This window comes from Eptesicus fuscus, chromosome 19 (genome assembly GCF_027574615.1).
Source record: "Eptesicus fuscus isolate TK198812 chromosome 19, DD_ASM_mEF_20220401, whole genome shotgun sequence".
Classification (NCBI taxonomy): Eukaryota; Metazoa; Chordata; class Mammalia; order Chiroptera; family Vespertilionidae; genus Eptesicus; species Eptesicus fuscus.
The window spans coordinates 44,832,489-44,855,720 of record NC_072491.1 but is presented as its reverse complement, the minus strand read 5'-3'; the positions used below and the strand labels follow the sequence as shown (position 1 = coordinate 44,855,720).

The 23,232-nt window shown below is 37.8% G+C and overlaps 1 protein-coding gene across 3 annotated transcripts in view; it reads left to right on the top strand.

Moving 5' to 3' along the window:
• The window catches only part of ATAD2 (ATPase family AAA domain containing 2), a 53,416-nt gene that overhangs the window by 10,287 nt on the left and 19,897 nt on the right, over positions 1–23,232 (top strand). For all 3 annotated transcript variants that reach the window (XM_008143295.3, XM_054708535.1, XM_054708534.1), the window contains exons 4-13: positions 2,739–2,904; positions 3,226–3,328; positions 3,575–3,662; positions 5,620–5,769; positions 6,377–6,494; positions 12,873–12,980; positions 13,758–13,866; positions 14,125–14,240; positions 17,292–17,466; positions 18,321–18,409. In XM_008143295.3, the coding sequence (XP_008141517.2) occupies positions 2,739–2,904; positions 3,226–3,328; positions 3,575–3,662; positions 5,620–5,769; positions 6,377–6,494; positions 12,873–12,980; positions 13,758–13,866; positions 14,125–14,240; positions 17,292–17,466; positions 18,321–18,409 (1,222 nt within the window). The remainder of the gene's footprint in view (positions 1–2,738; positions 2,905–3,225; positions 3,329–3,574; positions 3,663–5,619; positions 5,770–6,376; positions 6,495–12,872; positions 12,981–13,757; positions 13,867–14,124; positions 14,241–17,291; positions 17,467–18,320; positions 18,410–23,232) is intronic.

The window sequence follows — 23,232 nt, the reverse complement described above, 5'->3', positions numbered from 1 at the left end:
TGGCCAGGACTAAAGGCATTTTGAATGTTTAAAAAACATGATGTTTTGTTTATAGGTGCATTGCAATACATACAATAAACTTCCCTTATTTAAAGTATACAGTTTGTTTGATTTTGACAAAAGTATATGCTGTGACATCACCACAATAAGGTAGTGAAGATAACCATCACCCCCCCCCAGATTTTCTCAGACCCCTTTATCCCTCCTGACCCCCCAACCTTCTCCATGCCCTCTATCCCCCAAAGTTCCTGAGTATCCACCAATCTGCTTTTTATCTCTATCAGTTCATTTGCATTTTCTATCATACTCTACTTATAATTTTATAATTCTATAAGTAGAATTATATAGTATGCATTCTTTTATGGTCTGGCTACACAGCATAATTACTTTGAGAATCATCTATGTTGTTGCCTTTGTTGCTGAGCAGTTTTCCATTATATAAATACTAGAGGCCCGATGCACAAAATTCATGCAAGAGTAGGCCTTCCTTCCCCCAGCTGCCAGTATGGGCTTCCCTCTGGCCGCAAGCACGCACTCGGGACCCGGGCTTCCCTCACAGCCCCAGCTTCGTCCGGAAGGTCGTCCCGAAGGACGTCCGGTCTAATTAGCGTATTACGCTTTTATTATTATAGATACCACAATTTTGTCCCGTCCCATCCCCCCACCCCACCAGTTTTATTGTGATATAATCCTATATAATAAAAGCCTAGGTGGAGTCATGCAACGTTGTCACAAGATGGCCACTGCAACGACATCAGAAGATTCCCTCCACAAGATGGCTGGCAGGGGAGGGAAGTTGTGGGTGATCAGGCTGGCAGGGGAGGGCAGTTAGGGGCAACCAGGCTGGCAAGGGAGGGCAGTTGGGGGCAACCAGGCCAGCAGGGGAGCATTTAGGCGTCAATCAGGCCGGCAGGGGAGTGGTTAGGGGGTGATCAGGCTGCCAGGCAGAAGCAGTTAGGGGCAGTCAGGCAGGCAGGCAGGTGAGCCTTTAGGAGCCAGCAGTCCCAGATTGTGAGAGGGATGTCCAACTGCTCTCTAGAGCAGATGTCCGCTCTAGAGGGATGTCCGATGAATGATGAATCGGGCCTAAACCGGCAGTCAGACATCCCCCGAGGGGTCCCAGATTGGAGAGGGTGCAGGCCGGGTTGAGGGACATCGCCCTCCACCGTGCACGAATTTCATGCACCGGGCCTCTAGTTGACATATAATGATGTATAAGTTTAAAGTGTTAAAGGAATATTGATTTGATACTCGTATATATTGTAAAATGATTACTAAAATAGCTTAGCTGACACCTGCATCTTGTCACATGATTACTATTTCTTTATTGTGGTGAGAATATTTAACATATACTCTCTTAACAACTATCAAGTATGTATTACAGTATCATTAACTGTAGTCACTCTGCTGTAGATCCTCAGAACTTACTCATAGCTAGAAATTTGTACTCTTTGACCAACATCTCTCTTTAACCTTTACCATCCAGCCCTTGGCAACCAGCATTTTTGTCTCTTGCTATGAGTTTAGCTTTTTTAGATTCCACATATAAGTGATATCATGTGGTATTCCTCTTTTTCCATCTAACATATTTCACTTAGCATAATGCTCTCAAAGTTCATCCATGTTATTGCAAATGGCAAGATGTCCTTCTTTCTTATAATAGTTCATTGTGTGTATACAGCAGGTCCTCGAATAATGTCATTTTGTTTAATGTCGTTTCTTTTTTAATATTTTTATTGATATTTAGAGAGAGAGGAAGGGAGAGAGAGAGAGAAACATTGATTGGCTGCCTCCTGCAGGCCTCCTACCAGAGATGGAACTTGAAACCTGGGCATGTACCCTGATTGGGAGTCAAACCGGCAACCTTTTGGTGCACAGGACAATGCAGAACCAACTGAGCCACACTATCCAGGACTAACCTCATCTCTTATAACATTGATGAGATGCTGTAGGAACTTAATTCTTTAAATTAATTAGCCTAATGTAAAATTGATTTCATTATGTGTCATTTTGCTTAAAGTCACAGAACCTATTTAGAAGAGTGTTACGTGAGGACTAACTATATTCCTCTTCTTTTTTTTTGTTGTTGTTTGTTAATCCTTACCTGAGAATATTTTTGCACTGACTTTTAGAGAGTGGAAGGGAAGGGGAGAGAGAGAGAGAGAGAGAAACACATCCATGTGAAAGACACATCGATTAGTTGCTTCCCACATACACCCTGACTGGGCTGGGGATCAAACCTGCAACCCAGGTACGTGCCCTTGACTGGGAATCGAACCTGAGATACTTCAGTACACAGGCTGACCCTCTAACCGCTGAGCACACTAGCCAGCGCTCCATGTCTTTCTTCTTTATCCATTCATCCATTGATGGGCAGTTAGGTTGTTTCCCACAATTTCTTTCTTTCTCCCCCCCCCCCCCCCCAATTTCTTTATTCATCTTTTGTTGGATGTTTGGGTTGTTTTCAGTTTGGTGCTAGCACCAAACTGCTTTGAACATTTGTGTCCAAGTCATTGTGTTATATATATCTTTCCTTTTCTCTTGAGAATGGAATGGCTGGACTATATGATAAGAGTATGTTGTAACTTCATTTTTGTTTTCTAATATTTTAATAAAGGCTAAGTTCAAGATACTATAATTCTGTTATGTGAAAGTGTAGCTGTTCAGTCGTTTATTTTAGAGTTCTTTTTAAAGTGCTATTTCTATTTCTACTTATTTTCATGTATTGATCTATGAAGACAAAGTAATTCCAGTTACTCGGTCATTGAGGACTAGAAACATTGTTCAGACTCCAGAACACTTGCATGAAGAGAATGGTGATGTTGAAGTTCGCCGCAGTTGTAGGATTAGAAGTCGTTACAGTAGTGTGAACCAGTCTGTGCTATTTGATAAACTTATAACAAAGTAAGTGAAAATTATTTAGATCAAGATGATTTAGGTGATAAAAACTTTTTGTTGGGGAGGGGTCAGAAATTTTGACTAGCCTGAATATTTAATACATTTAGTTTATGTTAAGCATAAAGGAGAATGATTACTAGAGGACTTTATAATAATTCTGTATACATATTTAAATTATTTTTGAAAATATAAAAAATACACAAGTAAATTAAGAAATAGAGATATTTAAAATGCTAGTACTCAAAGAATACAATGGAAGGAAAATTAAGTTTTTTAAAATGCAATATTTTACAGTGTTAGCTTATATTTATATAAATTTTCTTTAAGCACTGCTGAAGCTGTACTTCAAAAAATGGATGACATGAAGAAGATGCGTAGACGGCGAATGAGAGGACTAGAAGACTTGACAGTGTTTAATGAAACAGAAGAAGTAAATATATTTTCCATCAAGGGGATGATTTGATAATCTTTAACCTTTTCTATAATACCTATCCATTTTTTTGGTTAAATTGATCATCGTTTTATTCAGCATTTGTTTGATTAGTCACTAGTTATTGCTGGAGTTGTAAGAGTTTATGGCTGTAAATATATTTATTTTAAGCAACATTGGAAGGTCCTATTGAATTTTTTAAATAAGTGTACTAAATGTTAATGGATTTTATTTAAATGTTTTTAGGGGAATCTTAATATGTACACAAGAGGAAAACAAAAAAGTATTCAAAGAACTGATGAAGAAACAACTGATAATCAAGAAGGCAGTGTGGGTTAGTCTTTTCTCTTGTTCTATCCCTGAGTTTGAATATTAGTACTTTTATTTAGTAGAATGTAGCCTTTTTATTCAGAAGCTGTGACTTTTATGGTAGTTTGGGAGAGATCAGAGTAGTGGTCATAATTTAAAAGAAAAAAGTGAGGGCAGGGAGAGCTTAAAGGATAGTATGTTTTGTTTGGGAAAGTATTTGAAATCAACTATTCTAAAGCAACTGGTTTTCTTGTGTAATACAAGATAACACATATCTACAGATAACATATTTACCTATTTTTAATTTTTAAAAGAAATTATTAAAATTTTGCTATTCTGTTTAGGACTTATTACTATACTCTGTTAGAAATTTTCTTGAGTGAAAACCAGTTGTCGGAAATGCATTTTAAATGTTTGGTGTTTAAATGATCATAAGTAGATTATTTGAGTTATTCTCTTATGTAACTCAGTGACAGCCAGGAAGGCTGAAGGGAATGTCCAAACTGAAATTTAAAAGGCAAAAAGCTAAGTAAGGAGATACTTAAATTTGTCAACATGTTACATTTACTTGAAGCTTAAGTATAGTCATCTATATTTATGAAATTAGAAGTAATACCATAAACTTGAATTTGGTACCTACTGACAGTAGCCTTTTTTTATTTATTTTTAAAATTTTTATTTATTGATTTGAGAGAGAGAGAGAGAGAGAGAGAGAGAGAGAGAGAGAGAGAGAGAGAGAAAATGAAACACTGATTTGTTGTTCCATTTATTTATGCATTCATTGGTTGATTCTTGTATGTGACCTGAACCTGCCACCTTGGTGTATCAGGATGACAATCTAACTGACTGAGCTACCTGGCCAGGGCTAACAGTAGCCTTTAAATTTTTTTCTCTAGTTCCTTTTTTCTTCCTCTAGTTGTTTTTAATTCTACAATTATTTTATTTCATTAAAAAATTATTTAATGTTGTGAAAGAATTAGATTCTTTATATATATATACTAGAGGCCTGATGCACGAAGATTTCGTGCAAGAATGGGCCTTCCTTCCCCTGGCTGCCGGTACCGCCTTTGCTCCGGCCAGAGCCGCCTTTCTGCCTTCCCACGCTGCCCAGAGGCCCAGAGCTGCTGGGGCGGTTCAGAATGCCTGCGTCATTGCCCCCGGCCTGCTTGGCACCTGCGTATGCAAATTAACCCGCCATCTTTGTTGGGTTAATTTTATTTGCATACTCACTCCTGATTGGCTGGTGGGCATTGTGAAGGTACAGTCAATTTGCATCTTTCTCTTTTATTAGTGTAGATATATATTTATTGATTTCAGAGAGGAAGGGAGAGAAACATCAATGATGAGAGAGAATCATTGATCAGCTGCCTCCTGCACACGCCCTACTGGGGATCAAGCCCTCAACCTGGGCATGTGCCCTTGACCAGAATCGAACCTGGAACCCCTCAGTCTGCAGGCCAACACTCTATCCACCAAGCCAAAGCAGCTAGGGCAGAATTAGATTCTTTTATACAAGAAGCAATCAATGAATGCATAAACAAATGGAACAACAAATTGATGTTTCTCCTTTCTCCTCTCTCTCTGAAATCTATCAATAAAAAAAAAAAAATGTAAAGAAAAAATTAGATTCTTTCTATGAATACTCTATGAGAGCCCGGCCGGTGTGGCTTGGTGGTTGAGCATCAACCTATAAACCAGGAGATCACTCTTTGATTCCCTATCAGGGCACATGCCCAAGTTATGGGCACGATCCCCAGTGAGGAATGTGCAGGAGGCCGCTGATCAATGATTCTCTCTCATCATTGATGTTTCTATCTCTCCCTCTCCCTTCCTCTTTGAAATCAATAAAAATATATTTAAAAGAAAAATAATAATCTAGAAGTAAATACATTTTAACAGAAGGGTCTCTTTCTCAGTTACCCTATGTTAAAAAGTGTTAACATTTTGGTGTGAGTATCCTAATAAATATTTTTAAATTGTAGAATCATCTGAAGAGGGTGAAGACCAAGAAGACGAAGATGATGGTGAAGATGAAGATGATGAAGATGAAGAAGATGGAGAAGAAGATAATCAGAAACGATATTATCTTAGACAGAGAAAAGCTACTGTTTACTACCAGGCTCCATTGGAAAGTAAGTGCTATTTTTTTCCCAGGAGATGTAACTTTATTACCTTTGTCTTGACTGTCCTTCCTCTTTTATTATTTTTTTAGTCTTTATTTTGCATAATACACATAGTTTTTGTCTTTCTTAACCTATCTTAAAAGTGCAATAAGTCAATTCTTCGAAAAAGAGTTAAATTTTAGTTATTACCCAAAGCAAATAATTGAGCTGTTTTGAAATTTCATGTCTGTCTTTAATTATTTTAGATCTTACAGCTTTCTACTTAATTTGTCAGTTTATATATAGCTAGAACTGCTTATTGTTTATGTTAAAGTTGTGCCTCAATGTTTATGAGCATGTACATGCAGGTCTGATAGTGAGCTGTTATCTATCAGTATAATCATAATGGTTATTTATGGCCAGTGTATGTTTGGTTGTTGGTGTATGTGCTATACATATTTTCAGTAGCAGCCCTGCAGACATAAATGATTGGAAATACGAATTGTAGAATATTCTATAGTAGATGTGTACTAATATTTTCATGGAAGGGGCAGCACCTTTGTAAGTGTTTATATGAAGAACAAAATTACCTTCAAACATATTCATATGTCATGTACATTCTAACTCCTTCTTTTAGAACCTCGTCACCAGAGAAAGCCCAACATATTTTATAGTGGCCCAGCTTCTCCTGCCAGACCAAGATATCGATTATCTTCTGCGGGACCAAGAAGTCCTTACTGCAAACGAATGAACAGGTTTGGTTTTGAAGTAGTAATTGATTTATGACAACATAATTGTGGCTATGTTACAGTAGGATTCTAGAGTCTTAGGATTGAGGATATCAGAATAGAATTCTAGAATTATATATTTGGGCAAGTAGTTAACTCTGCCTGTAGTGCTTTAATTTCTACTACCACTGACTAGTTTTTGCTTCCACTAATAGGAATTGTTAGTAACTACCATGGTAAGGTAGTTTACTCGGTTGTTCCACACTTTAATAATAGAGAGCTTCCTTTGTTTCTGTATTCCTAGCTTGGTATTAAGCATTTTACGTAGACTGTTTTCTTTAATCTTTACATTAAGTTAAATATAGGTTTAATTTTATCTTCACATACTATCACAAATATATTTTCCTACGATGAAAAGCCTTCTAATTTACATTGCTTCTAGACTTGTCATAACTTTGACCATCTTTTTCTGGATCAATCGTAAAAATTTCTTTCTTTTATATATGTAGTATTAATTTTCTCTATTTAAATTATTTGTGGGTTTCTTTTTCTTCCACATCCCAACATTTGTTGCTTGTTTTTCATATTTAAATCCAAAGAGGTAATTCTTGTTATTTCCTCTTTCTCCTAAGTAATAAAAGTTTTTCTGACCTATTAGAACTTTCTGGATAATAGTAACATTGTAATTGTTCATGAATGAGAGAGCTTGTTAGTGAAGACTAAAAGGGCAGGAAAAAATGACACTGGTGTGGGAAATGGCACTTTTTTCCTAATAGTAATTTGCTCAGGAGTAAGACTGAAGTCCTATGAGAATTCCGCTATTTTAACAGTTCTTAGAAGTCTCCTAGAAGCAGACTATCTGATCATGTTTTGGTCATGGAAGGCAACACCTTTGTAGGTGCTGACAAATTTCCTGTCTTGTAGGGAAAATATAAAATAAAACTGTGTCCCTGGGTCTTTTAATTTTCAGAGTGCCAAAATCACAAGTGTACATTCTAGATTTCTTGTATCATCATTCCTTTTCTCACAACTAGAAGACCAAGAAGGCAAACTCAACCTGCCTGGCTGTTCAAGATAAATTGCACTTGAAAGGAGGCCACATTGTCTATATTTTTCATAGGTTCCTTGTTAAAGACCGATATTTTGATAGTGAAATTTAATTATCTTCAGAAAAGGAGAGTAAGGCATATTGCTCCCTGGAATCCCCAACAATCATAAGGCCCAGGCAGTTCTTGGTTGCCTGACTCAAGGGACAGATCTCTATTTGATTCAGCAGAAGTGAGAGGCTGGCAGTTACTTTGAGATTTAATTTCTTCCCTCATCTTTACTGGAAGTAGCATACTGGAAACAACATACTTGTTGACTGACTACCTCTACAATCACCACCTACAGTATATCTTGTAGCAGGTAGGAATTTTTTTGCCCCTTTTGGTTCACAGAGTCTACTCTTTCTTTATATAAAGTGTCTCACATTGTTGCATAGCTCCTTGGGTGCAGGATTTTTTACCCCCTCCAATTATTTAACAAATGTTTGAGTACTACCATGTGCCAAGTACTATGGATATAAAAATGATGAAGCCAGGATTCCTGCCCTTGGATGTCATAGACTAGTGGAGGATCCTGGCACATTTAAATTAAAAGTATGAACTATGATTTACGATGTATCCTAGAGTCATATTATGTGACTTGATGACCTTCTTGGTGTTGGTTTTGATAACCCTTTAAACAGTTTTTCTTTGATCACAGCTTTATTGGGACATAATTCATATACATATAGTTTACCAATTTAAAGTATACAATTCAATAGCTTTTAATATACTCACAGAGTTGTGCAACTATTACCACAGTAAATTTATTTTATTTTTAAAATCTCATAATGTTTTTTATTTTAAAAGTGTTAATTGATTGATTTGAAAGACATAGTGAGAAACATCGATTTTATTGTCCCATTTATTTATGCATTCGTTAGTTGATTTCTTATATACTCCCTGATTGGGGGTTGAACCCACAAACCTGGTATATGGGGACAGCACTCTAATCAACTGAGCTACCTGACTAGGGCCCACAATAATTTTAGAATATTTTCTTGCCTATAGTCTTTAGTTATCACCCCCCACTCCCAATATTTCTATCCCCCAGCCCTAAGTCACCACCAGTCGACTTTCTGTCATTATAAATTTGCCTATTTTGGGTATTTCATATAAGTGGAATCTCTTGTGACTAGCTTCTCTCACTTGTTATAACACTTTTAAGGTTCATTAGTGTAGTGGTATGTATTAGTACATCATTCCTTTTCATTGCCAAATGAGATTCTGTTGTATAAATATACCATATTTTATTTATCCATTTATCAGTTGATGAACATTTGGGTTGTTTCCACTTTTTGGCTGTTATGAATAATGCTACTGTGAACATTTGTATACAATTTTTTGTTTGGATATGTTTTCATTTCTCGTGGGCATATACCTAGAAGTAGAATTGCTGGGTCAAATGCTAACTATATTTAATGTTTTGAGGAAGTGCCAGATTGTTTTTCAAATGGCTGCCTCATTTTACATTCCTAGCAGCCAGAGTTCCAGTTTCTCCGTGTCTTTCTAACACTTGGAATTACCTGGCCTTTTGAATGTAGCCCTTTAAACCTTTTTTTTTTTTAACTTCCTTCACAAGGTGGTATGAACATCTCAATTTTTTTCTAACAACTTTAATGATACTTTGCTTAGCCTTTTTATTTTTTAATCAAGAGACCAGCTTCTGTTTATAGTTCATGTTCTACTACAACTACTTAGGCACAGAAACAAAGCACACATCCAAAGAATCACTTGAACATTGCTTTTAGCAAATGGTTAAGAAAGCTTTCAACCACAGTGCAGGAGTTTCCAAGGGTCTTTTGGCAACTTATCATAGCAGAGCTTCAGGAATACTGCCTTTAAGCAGGAATTTCTTTCTTCCTTATGATTGATAACCTCTAGTCATCTAAGGATTATTCTTTAGCTTGATCTGCAGTTTCTGGAACAAGCCTAGTCCCTCTGAACAAGAAGATAATATAATAACACAATTGTTTCACCAGTATTCCAAAGTACTCCTTCCTTGCTAAGGCACTACAACTGGCGACTCTAGCACTCTAGTTAGGTTTACAGTGCTTGTCCATGCCAAATTTTTCAACAGTTTTTAATAAAGTGAAAAACAACGTGCACACACACACAAATATGGATATGTATGTTTAGAATCTTTTTTAAACTGAAATAATGGCCTTTCTTCAGTATAGAATAATTATGAAGAACCTGGACCCATGACTATGACAGCTCAGGTTGCCAGCTCAGTTCCACCACTTATTAGTGACTTTGGGCAAGTTACTTAACCTCTCTATGCTTCAGTTTTTTGATCCACACAATGGGGGTAATAGCACCTATTTCATAATATTGTGAGAATTAGATGACTTAATACATGTGAACCTTTTAAAATAGTATCTGGCACATATTAAGGGCTACATGTGATTGTTATTGTAACTATACTTTAATGTTTTAAAATAATTCAGATTTGTAAATCAAATGTTGAAAACTTTATGAAAGTCCACAAAGTCTTATTGTTTGCTTGTAACTTTACTGGTTTGTGAAATAAACAACTGAAAATCACCAGTATAGTAGTGTATAGAATGCGGATTTTTTGAATAGACAGGCATGAGTTTTAATGCTGATGCCACCATTGACTAATTCTGATATTTTGAACAAGTTCTTTAAACTGTGAGCCACATTAGCTCTGACTGTAAAATGAGCCTACTAATAAGTACTTTTCCAAAGTTTTAATTAATAGTATATGAGACTAGAGGCCCGGTGCACAAAATTCGTGCACTGTTGGGGGAGTGTCCCTCAGCCCAGCCTGCACCCTCTCCAATCTGGGACCCATTGGGGGATGTCCAACTGCTGGTTTAGGATGGGGCCTAAACCAGTAATCAGACATCCCTCTCACAATTCGGGACTGCTGGCTCCTAACCACGCGCCTGCCTGGCTGCCTGATTGCCCCAACCACTCTGACTGCCAGCCTTATTGACACCTAACTGCTTCCCTTATTGACACCTAACAGCATGATTGAAACCTAACTGCTCCCCTGCCGGCCCAATCACCCCCAACTGCCCTCCCCTGCAGGCCTGGTCACCCCCAACTCCCCTCCCCTGCTGGCCATCTTGTGATGACGTGGGTGTGAGGGTCAATTTGCATATTACCTCTTTATTATATAGGATAATATGTCAACCACTTGGTACAAGAAGCACTTAGTAAATGTTCGTCTCTTTTTTTAAATTGTGAAGTTAGTCTTAATTATATGTGAATGCATACTGAATTCACATACAATTATGTGACTACAAGTTAGAATCTCTTTATAATATTTATATATATAAAAGGCTAATATGCAAAGTGTCCCCACAGGAGTTCGATCACTCACTATTATGTGCGCTGACCACCAGGGGGTGGCACGGAATGAAGGAAGGCCCCAGCCGGCGGCTGGCAGCCAGGGAAGGGAGGCCCTGGCTGGCAGCCGGAAGGCTCGATTGGCCCTGATCGCTGGCCAGGCCTAGGGACCCTACCCTTGCTCGAATTTTGTGCACCAGGCCTCTAGTTGTGATATAAAATAGGTACGTTTTTTATATAAAATTTCAGACTTATACTAGACTGGAGGCCCAGTGCACGAATTTGTGCACAGGTGGGGTCCCTCGGACTGGCTGTCTCCCCCAGTCCAGAGGGAGGGACTGCGGGAGGTTGGCTGTGGGAGCGCACTGACCACCAGGTTGAGCGTCTGCCTCCTGGTGGTCAGTGTGTGTCATAGCGACCGGTTGACCGGTTGTTCAGTCAACTGGTTGTAACGGTTGCTTAGGATTTTATATATATATAGATAGTTTTAGTTTCAGGCTAATCACAAAGGTGTTCTTGGACATGTTTGGGTAGGTGGACAGTGAAGGATTATTTTCTCACTTATATCTATGTTTCCACAACCCTTTTTCCAAAACCATTGGGGCCATTTGTGCTTCACAATTCAGATTTTTTGAGAGGGGATTTACAAAGGTAACATGCAACATAAACATCTCCAATGGTGTCTGGGCCAGCACTCCTTAGTCAGATACATTAATTCTATAGCAGAACATATGAATAATCATAGTAAGTGGGACTAATGGAGACTGAATTGCCTTTATGACATTCCAGATCATGTTTTGCTAAATGTATAATAGAAAAGCTTGTGTTCAGAGTTTTTTAGGTACAAGATTTTGGACCTACATTATGCAGACAATAGAAAAGTGAACCTTTTATATTTTTGGAAATACCTACTTAACCATGATTGCACTCTGACTCAGAAAAAGCTCTAGACCTGGAGTCAATGGAATAATTAAAGGTTTTCCAGCCAGATATTTTGTGTTTGGTGTTTTTTTTTTTTGGTTTTTCCCTGTAGGTCTTTTGCAGCTGTCCAAAGTAGTAGAAATGATTAAAATTTCTTTGAATATTCGTAGCACTTGAGACCTTATCTAATATTATCAACCAGGGTAAGAATTTCATTATATTTTAATATTTTTGTTTGAGAAGATTGAGATATGGGTTTGGTAACTCATTTACATTTACACAGTGGTTAAATGGTAGTTGTGAATTTACGGTTGATGATATACTGTAGATAAAAGGCCATTTTATTTGTCCCTGTTTCCTAGCATTTTTTTTAACCCTTCTTGATCCCCTCTGGTTTGCATAAAAATTCTCATGTTCTCCTTCAAAGGTTATTTGACATTTTAAAATAGGTAATTCCCTTCCAAATGTAAAATTTTATATACTATAATATTGAAAATAATTTGCTAAAATTACAGTCCCAAAGATTCTAATACCCTCTTTATCCCACCTTTCTTTGAGGGTAACTGATTTATATAAAGACTAAGAACTTAAGAGTAACTGTCTAGACCCGTGATCGGCAAACTGCGGCTCGCGAGCCACATTCGGCTGTTTGGCCCCTTGAGTGTGGCTCTTCCACAAAATACCACAGTTTGGGCGAGTCTATTTTGAAGAAGTGGCGTTAGAAGAAGTTTAAGTTTAAAAAATTTGGCGCTCAAAAGAAATTTCAATCGTTGTACTGTTGATATTTGGCTCTGTTGACTAATGAGTTTGCCGACCACTGGTCTAGACCGTGTGCTGTCTTAGTGAACATTTGACGGTCAGCTTACCACAGCCTTTTATCTTTTTTCCCTTTCCTCTTAGTTATCCAAGTCTTTTATTTCCTTCAAAAGATTCAGCCAACAAAGCTTACTTCATTGGTTCAGCAAATGTATTAATTTTAGGATAAACCATTTTGGATTATTAGGTATTTCTGATGTTTACATCTTATGCCTTTTTTCCCTGCCATTCTTCATCATGATTTTAGTTTTCTTCTTTACTCCAGGCGAAGGCATGCAATTCACAGTAGTGATTCTACTTCATCTTCCTCTTCTGAAGATGAACAGCACTTTGAGAGGCGCAGGAAAAGGAGCCGTAACAGAGCTATCAACAGGTAAATGTTATTTGAAGCCTTTTAAAACTACCACCTTTTTTTTCTTAATGGTGAGAAAGCTGAATAATTTGGGAATAAGAACAGCTTGACTGATTAAAAAATTATACAACAGATTAATGTATAATAACAATGCAGCCCTAGCTGGTTTGGCTCAGTGGATAGAGCGTTGGCCTGTGGACTAAAGGGTCCTGGGTTCGATTCTGGTCAAGGGCACATGGGGCGATCAGGCCGGCAGCGATGGGGGGGGGGGCGCAGTTAGGGGCGACCAGGCAGGCAGGCAGGTGAGTGATTATGAGCCAGCAGTCCAGGATTGTGAAAGGGATGTCCAGTTGTCGGTTTAGGCCCAATCCCGGGGACATCCTCTGAGGGGGTCCCAGATTGGAGAGTGCAGGCTGGGCTGAGGGCCGCCCCCCCCCCCCCCCCCCGCGCGCCTGTGCACGAATTTCGTGCACCAGTCCTCTAGTTATAATTATAATGTGTATTGATACAATCTGAATTCTCAACCATGAATTACCTTATGGTGATGCAGCTTCTTAAAAATTGGTATTTGATTGTATGTCTTTAATAATAAAGCTTCAGATATAACTATTTTCTAACAAATTCTCAACCTATATAGAAAATGAGGAAACTGAAATACATAATCTTAAGATTGCTCTAGTTGAAATTTAATTTATTTTTAAATTTTTAAGAAAAATGCTTGTATTTTAACATGGCATTTGGGGGAGAAAGGTGAGTTGATGGTTTTGTTTGTATTTTTTCACATCCTTTTAAAAATAGGTGCCTGCCACTAAATTTTCGGAAAGATGAACTAAAAGGAATTTACAAAGATCGAATTAAAATTGGAGCAAGCCTTGCTGATGTTGATCCAATGCAATTCGATTCTTCAGTGAGTACTGTCCTGAAATGTATGTTTGAACTGTAATAATAGTGTTCTTTAACTTTAGTTTTAAAGGTGTATTTTTTTTTATCAGAAAGTTTAATTTTTACAGACTTTTTTTTTTTTTTAATCTTTAAACCACAACTAAGATATGTTTTAGTGTTAACTCAGTTGATTGTGTGTTGGTTGTGTATAGTTTAGGAATAGAATGACATTTTAACTTTGATTCCAAATCAAAGAATGTCTGTATTTCCCTTCCATCACCAGGTACGATTTGATAGTGTTGGTGGTCTGTCTAATCATATTGCAGCTCTAAAAGAGATGGTGGTATTTCCATTACTTTATCCAGAAGTCTTTGAAAAATTCAAAATTCAACCTCCAAGGTAATTTAATTACACATTTTATTTTAGCCAAAAATCTGCATTATGCTACTGTTGTCCAGAAAGATAATGCTTCTCTGTTGAAATATTTTAGGTCTACTATAATTTGTATGTTTTTCCTGCAAGGTCCTCAGTGCTTTGAATATTTTTACTTAATGTTTAGCATAAAAAATGATTTCAAAATTGATTCTCCATGGAGAAAAAAAGATTGTCCATGGTTTTTCAAACATTGAGTGAAATTGCTTCCATACATACTTTTTTCTCATTTTTAAAACTTAGTTTAAATTTGTATCATAGTAATACATGTACATAGTTTTAAAAATTATATTGTGCTATAAGTCTTTAAAGAAAGGTAGTGCCCTAACCAGTTTTGCTCAGTAGATAGAGCATCAACCTGTGGTCTGAAGGGTCCCAGGTTCGATTCAGGTCAAGGGCATGTACCTTGGTTGTGGGCACATCTCCAGTAGAGGGTGTGCAGGAGGCAGCTGATTGATCTTTCTCTCTCATCGATGTTTCTAACTCTCTATCCCTCTCCCTTCCTCTATAAAAAATCAATACAAATGTATTTTTAAAAAAAGAAAGAAAGGTACTAACGCACTTCTCTATTCTCCATTTCACTTCCCACCTCCATGGAAAATTAATTTAAACTTTTAAAATTAGTAAGCTTTTTTTCTTTTGCATTGTAAAAGTTGTATACTATAAAACGATCAGTTAAAACATTGGTGAATTCAGTTTTTGTCTTTAAATTTATTTTTCAGGAATATTACTCCATCATAAAAATTTTTAATCAGATATTAAGTAATAGCATTTCTTACAGGAAGTATTGGAACTATCTAGTTAAAGTATTTTAGTGAACTTAAAAAGGAAGAACAAACTCCCTGAATTGTTTCCTCTTTATTTTACCTTTACAACATGTATTTACTCCCATAGAAATCAAATATATGATTGTGTAAACTTGTTTTCATATATGTTCTCTTTGTATTTTAATAACTAAGTAATATTCCATTATGTGGTTGTGTCACATTTTATCTGCTTTTGCTGTTGCTAACTGTGTAGTTTTTTCCTAACTTTTCATTATCATAGTGTCAATATGATGAACATCTCATTGCTTCCTCTTTGTGTGAATCCTTAATTCTTTCTTTAAGATGCAGTCTCACAAATTAGATTGTTGGCTCAATAGATACGTTTTTATTTTTTTAATATATTTTTATTGATTTCAGAGAGGAAGGGGGAAGAGAGAGAGAGAAACATCAATGATGAGAGAGAATCATTGATCTGCTGGCTCCTTCAAGCCCCTCATAGGGATCAAGCCCAAAACCCGGCATGTGCCCTGACTAGGAATCACACTGTGACCTCCTGGTTCATAGGTCAATGCTCAACCACTGAGCCTCGCCAGCTAGGCTCAATAGATACGTTTTTAAAATCTGTACCTACCTTGGTTTTTGTACGTTGGAATCACTGTTGTTTTTTCCATTTGTTTATTTAGTTGTTTTCTTACCATGTGCTTTGTTCTTTACATCTCTACTTGATTGCCCCTATCTTATTGTCTTTTCTTTTATATTTTATTAATTTTTAGTAGATTTCATCTGTCACTTGTGACTTTTCCCCTGCCATTCTTATTTTGTCATTTCTGTTTTTCTGGGATTTTCCTTTAAGTGTTTCTTTTCAAGGGTAGTTATTTGATGATCCAAAACTGATTATTTCATATTAGTTTGGTAGACTTTAATTTATTACATGTATTTCTATCAAGAATTATGAGCATGACTGGTGTGGCTCAGTGGTTGAGCATCAACCTCTGAACCAGGAGGTCACAGTTCAATTCCCTGTCAGGGCCACCTGTCCAGTTGCTGGTTCGATCCCCAGTAGGAGGCGTGTAGGAGGCAGCCGATCAATGATTCTCTGTCATCATTGATGTTTCTCTCTCCTTCTCCCTTCCTCTCTCAAATCAATTAAAAAAATATGTTTTTTTTTAAAAAGAATTATGAGTAAAGTTCATTTTAACAGAATTCTATCCTAAGAGCAACAAATAACTTTGGAACTTCGTGAAAAACAAAACAAAACAGTAGGTTACCCTATGGCAGTGGTGTCACAAAAATTATTTTAAATTATTTACACTTAGTCCCTACCACCCAACCACTGTTATTTAAGTTCTCTCTTATCTTCCTTTCCTATTTAGTTCCAACATGTTTTTTAACAAAACTTTTAGTGTTATGTTACTGAGACTGAAGCCAAAGATTGTAAACTATGAAGTCTTTTTAAGTGTAACTTTTATGCAAGGAAAGGTAATATGATGAGCACAATGAATGAATAAAAGAAAATATGTTTTATACTTCATCTTAGCCAAAAGACCAAGACTCAATTAAAAGAAGATACGTTTTAAATAAAGGGTTTTATTTAGTTTTAGTATTAATTTTGTAGTATCAATATTAATTCCAAGGTTTTAAATTGTGCTCTGTGAATTGAAATATTTCAATTGTCTCATTTACTTTTTAAAAAAATATGTTTTTATTTATTTTAAATTGGAAGGGAGAGGGAGAGTGATAGAAACATCAATGATGAGAGAGAATCATTTATCGGCTGCCTCCTGCACTCCCCCTACTGGGGAACGAGCCCGCAATTGTGCATGTGCCCTTGACTGGAATCAAACCTGAGACCCTTCAGTCCGCAGGCCGACGCTCCACCCACTGAGCCAAACTGGCTAGGGCTCATTTACTTTTTTTTTTTTTAATATATTTTATTGATTTTTTACAGAGAGGAAGGGAGAGGGATAGAGAGCTAGAAACATCGATGAGAGAGAAACATCGACCAACTGCCTCCTGCACACTCCCCACGGGGGGGATGTGCCTGCAACCAATGTACATGCCCTTGGCCGGAATCGAACCTGGGACCCTTCAGTCCGTAGACCGACGCTCCATCCACTGAGCCAAACCGGTTTTGGCTCATTTACTTTTTTATTCACTAATCAAGTACACTCATGAAATTGGTTTGTAATTTTGTCTAAATAGTCTTATTTTTTGATGTAGTAATAATAAAATAATACTTATTCTTTTACAGAGGTTGTTTGTTTTATGGTCCACCTGGAACCGGAAAAACTCTGGTTGCTAGAGCACTTGCCAATGAGTGCAGTCAAGGGGATAAAAGAGTAGCATTTTTCATGAGAAAAGGTGCTGATTGTCTAAGTAAATGGGTAGGAGAGTCTGAAAGACAGCTACGATTGCTATTTGATCAGGTATGATATTAAAACTTACCTATATAGATTTTCAATCAATGTAGATGTAAGTATGTAAGGATTAGATAAATCTTGCATTTAATTCCTTTTCATAGAGCAAAAATTCAGAAGACTTACTCCAAATATATAATCTTCCTAGATTATTTTTCTTTGTGTGTCAAGATAACACTGACCTATAAGGAATAGTTTTATAGTAAGAAGAGAAAGGAATGATTGTATCTAAGTTCTTTGGAGTCTTAGAACCTAGAAAGAGAGCGGTAGTTTCATACTTAGGGAGACAACAGTAGTGAGCTATGTCTTAATAGAAGATTAGTTCATCCCTAGACTGGCTTTAATTTTATAAGCCAGATTCTATTGACAACACATTGTGAGATAATACATTCTGATCTACTAAGGCATATTGTTGCAGATGCTTTTAAATCTCTTTATGGAACTCATTGAGAATTTTTGTTTTAACTTTACTGAGTTATGTCTTTTTTAAACTATGGCATCGTGCTAATTATTTTCCCATCCAAATAGGAAGGGAGGTTTATCACTTTCTATTCTTTATCTTGTTTTGACTATTGGTCTTTTATAGATTTTTTATATGTCCCAATAACTATAGCTATACGAAATCTAAGTTATATAACCAGTAAAGTATGTTTTGAATATTTCCAGTTGAAATGCAAATAAAATTAAACTATATGTTATAATTTAGTCTGAACCCTTAAAACGTAGTTCTTGAATTTACATTTAGATTTATAACTTATAAATTTTGTAAGCAAGTTTTAATGAAATGGATTAAAATGGTTTATATTAAGTCTAATATTTGAAGTTTTTCATGATAACATGCAACCACTGGACCTCCTTTCTAGGCTTACCAGATGCGCCCATCCATTATTTTCTTTGATGAAATTGATGGTCTGGCTCCCGTACGATCAAGCAGGCAAGATCAAATTCACAGGTAAAAACTTGCTTGATGACACTTCTGCCTTTTTCCCTGTATTCTGAGCTGTATTGGTATTATATGAGCAATATAATGATTAGTTAAATGGTGAAAGAAACTTTACAAACCAGTGGTTTCCCTTTTTTTTTTTTTGGTATTAAAATCCCAATATACTATAGAGTGGAAAAAGAAAAGGCGAACCTGTTCTGGATGGCAGGGTATTCTCAAGCACAGTATTAAATTTTTGGTTACACATTTTGGCTCTCTGAGTGGCACCATGGTTGTCAGCAAAAACAAATGTCTTACAGGAGGAGGCAAAAGGGAGCCAAGAAGAAAGTGATTGACCTATTTTCTAAGAAAGACTGATATGTTATAAAACTGCCAGCTATGTTCAACATCCTATATAATAAAGAGCTAATAATGCAAGTGGTTGTCACGCCCTCATGCCGTCACACAGTAATGGCTCAGACATTCAACGTTGGGGAGAAAGGAATAGGGACCAGCCAGGCACAAATGAGCTTGCGAGGGAGGAATGGGGACCAGCCCGGGAGGGGACAAGCTGCATAACCCGCGGTCCCGGGTGCCAGAGGCTGCGCCTGCGGCCCAGGAGAGGGACAAGCCACCCGCCCTGTGGTCCCGGGTGCCTGCGGCCAGCAAGAGGGAGGGAAGCCTGGGTTTCCAGTGCCTGCGACTAGCTGGAGGAGGGAATCCTGGATCCCTGGTGCGGGGTGAGGCAGAGGCGGTTAGGGGCGATCAGGTCAGCAGGGGAGCAATTAGGGGCGATCAGGCTGGTAGTGGAGCAGTAAGGGGCGATCAGGCAGGCAGGCAGAGGTGGTTAGGGGTGATCGGGCAGGCAGGCAGGCAGGCATGTGAGCAGTTAGGAGCCAGCGGTCCCGGATTGTGAGAGGCAGTCAGACATCCCCTGAGGGGTCCCAGATTGGAGAGGGTGCAGGCCGGGCTGAGGGACCCCCGCCACACACACACCTCAATGCATGAATTTTGTGCACTGGGTCTCTAGTAAGTAAGAATGGAAAAACACGTCATGAGAATTCAAGGAACCAAAATCCCATCTGATGGTCTCAGGGGTCATGTTTTTATTTATTTTTTAAAAAATATATATTTTATTGATTTTTTTAGAGAGGAAGGGAGAGGGATAGAGAGTTAGAAACATCTATGAGAGAGAAACATCAATCACCTGCCTCCTGCACACCCCCCCACTGAAGATCGAGCCCACAACCAAGGTACATGCCCTTGACTGGAATTGAACCCTGGACCCTTCAGTCCGCAGGACGACGCTCTATCCACTGAACCAAACCGGCCAGGGCAGGGAGTCATGTTTTTAAAGTGAACCTAGCTGATCTGCAGAGTGATGAGATTGCATTTAGAAAACTCAAGCAAGCTCTGGCCGGTTTGACCCTTGGACTGAAGGGTCCTGGGTTTGATTCCGATCAAGAGCACGTACCTTGGTTGCCCTGGTCGGGGTGCATGCAGGAGGCAACCAATCCATGTGTCTTCCACATCGATGTTTCTCTCTGTCTCTTCCTCTCCCACTCTCTCTAAAAATCAATGGAAAAATATCCACTGGAGAGGATTAACAAAAAGAAAAAGAAAACTCAAGCTAATTACTGAGGACATTCAGGGCAAAAACTGCCTAATTTCCATGGCATGTATCTTACCTGTGACAAAATGTGCTCCATGGTCAAAAAATGGCAGACCATAATTAAAGCTCATGTTGTCAAGATTAGCAATGGTTATTTGCTTCATCTATTCTATGCTGGTTTTACTAAAAAAATACAACCATCAAATTTGGAAGACCTTATGCTTGGCATCAATAGGTCTGCGGGATCCGGGAGAAGATAATGGAAATCATGACCCGAGAGGTGCAGACAAATTATTCGAAAGGAAATGGTCAATACATTGATCCCAGATAGCATTGGAAAAGACATAGAAAAGGCTTGCCAATCTACTTATCTGCTCCACAATGTTTTTGTTAGAAAAGTCAAATGCTGAAGAAGTCCAAGTTCAGATTGGGAAAACTCAGAGCTTTGAAGGTCGTAGTACTGGAAAAGCTATTGGGGATGAGACAGGTGTGAAAGTTAAATGAGCTAATGGATATGAGCTGCCAGTCCAAGAATCTGTTTGAAATTCAGACTTTTAATGGTGATAAGTGAAAAATACTATTTGTAATGTTGTTTTTTTAAATCTTGGTTACAAACTTAAATTCACTCTGGCCACTGAAGTAAGGCATAAGGCAAATGAGATGAGTGAGGCAAACCAATGGTAAGTGTGGGGCTGTGATGTGGAATGTGGCTGAGTGTTCAGTCATAAGAGCATAACCAGTTGTTTTTATCTCCAACCTCCTGAAGTGCAGAAGCTGACCCAGACTTGAAAAATAAGTTTTCTCTTTCTTAAATTTTATATTCAAATTTATAAATATCTTTTAAATATTGCCAACCAATTCAGATTCTTTTAAGACACTGCCTGAGCCAAATAAAATATGTCCTAGCATGACTACTAGTTTAATATTCTAATACTAGCACAACTTCCTCATTTTCAGGATGGGAAAATTGAATATCCCTTGTGATAAACTGTTTACTCAAGGGAGTACTTTTCCTTAGTGCCACTGCCTCAAGTCCCAGTTCGTTTTCAGTTTTTCAGAACTTCTTTTTAAATGAGCTTGTAGCCCTAGCTGGTTTGGCTCAGTGGGTAGAGTATCAGTCTGCAGACTGAAGGGTCCTAGGTTCAATTCTGGTCAAGGGCATATACCTTGGTTTCGGGCTTGATCCCCAGTGGGGGGCATGCAGGAGGGCAGCCAATCAATGATTCTCTCTCATCATTGATGTTTCTGTCTCTCTCTAGCTCTCCCTTCCTCTCTGAAATCAATAAAAATATATTTTAAAAAATAAAATGAGCTCGTTAATTATCTGTAATTGCTTAATTAGTTTGGGATACCCTAAAGCAAATGTTTGCATGCCTTCATGTATGCCAGTATTGTTCTTTATTGTAAATGATATAAAAGAGGAACAAGAAATAATGTAATAGGTAGGTTTTGACTCTTCTAATACTTGACAATATTTACTATATTCTAGTTGCCTTCTTTGACTTGATGCTATACAATTTCATTTGTTGCTCTGAGTAGTAAATGAAAATGTCAAGTACTATGGTAAAAAGAGTTGTCTGTATATGTCCTACCAGTAATCATACAAACTTTTTATATATGACTTTTTATATGTAGAATAAACTTAACAGGAAATTTGATGTACAAGTAATTATATCGATGCATTAGAAAATAAGATTTTAGCCTAAGAAAAAAGAGGATACAAATATAAAGTAAGTTCAATTAAAATCTTTACTGTGAATTAAAAATATTATGAGCATGTGGGCTGTTTCCAGATCTTAGCTATCCTATATAATAAAGAGCTAATATGCTAATTACACTGGAAGGTGGAACAACCTTCCGGAATGACCTTCCAGAACGACCAGTGGGGGGGGGGGGGGGGCGGGCCCGCGAGGCAGTCAGGGCTGCGAGGGCCTACGCTTGCATGAATTTCGTGCATCGTGCCTCTAGTTGTAAATAACACTGCTATGAACATATTTCTGACTGGTATTTCAGGCTTAGGATATACTCCCAGAAGTGGATTCACTGGGTCAAATGGCAGTTCCATTTTTAATTTTCTGAGGAAACCCCACACTGTTTTCCATGGTGGTGGTTTTAATTTGCATCTCTCTGATGATTAGTGACTTGGAGCATTTTTTCATGTCTCTTGGTCATTTGTATGTCCTCTTTGGAAAAGTGTCTATTTAGGTCCTTTGCCCACCTTTTAATTGGATTATTTGTCTTCCTTTTGGTGAGCTGTATGAGTACTTTATATATTTTGAAAATTAACCCCTTATCAGATGTATCATTGGCAGACATGTTCTCCCATACAGTGTGTTTCCTTTTCATTTTGATGCTGGTTTCTTTTGCAGTGCAGATGTTTTCAGTTTGATGTAGTCCCATTTGTTTACTTTTTCCTTTATTTCTCTTGCCCTACGTGTTGTATCAGTGAAAATTCTGCTATGTGAGATACCTGATATATATTTTTTAATTTTTTTCTTTTTTTTAGAAAAGCAAACAATAATTTATTGACCATAGCAAACATATCACGAGGTCCCTTAGAGGTTAGGGGAAATGTGCCTGTGGGGGAAGGAAAAGGGGGAGGGAATGGCACAAACACACCCCCTGAAGGGAGAAAGCACAATTTTTAAAAAATATATATTTTATTGATTTTTTACAGAGAGGGATAGAGAGTTAGAAACATCGATGAGAGAGAAACATCCATCAGCTGCCTCTTGCACACCCCCTACTGGGGATGTGCCCGCAACCAAGGTACATGCCCTTGACCGGAATCGAACCTGGGACCCTTCAGTCCGCAGGCCGACGCTCTATCCACCGAGCCAAACCGGTTTCGGCACAATTTTTTAAAAATTATATTTTTCTTGATTTCAGAGAGGAAGGGAGAGGGAGAGATAGAAACATCAATGATGAGAGAGAATCACTGACCGGCTGCCTCCTGCATGCTCCGTACTGGGGATTGAGCCAGCAACCCAGAGCACGTATCCTGACCGGGAATTGAACCGTGACCTAGTTCATAGGTCGATGCTTAACTACTGAGCCACACCAGCCAGGCTGATGTCTGATATTTTGCTGCCTACATTTTCTTCTAGGATTTTTATAGTTTCACAACTTATATTTAAATATTTTATCCAGTTTATTCTTGTGTATGGTGTAAGTTGGTGGTCTAGTTTCATTTTTTGCATGTACCTGTCCAATTATCCCAACACCATTTATTGAGGAGACT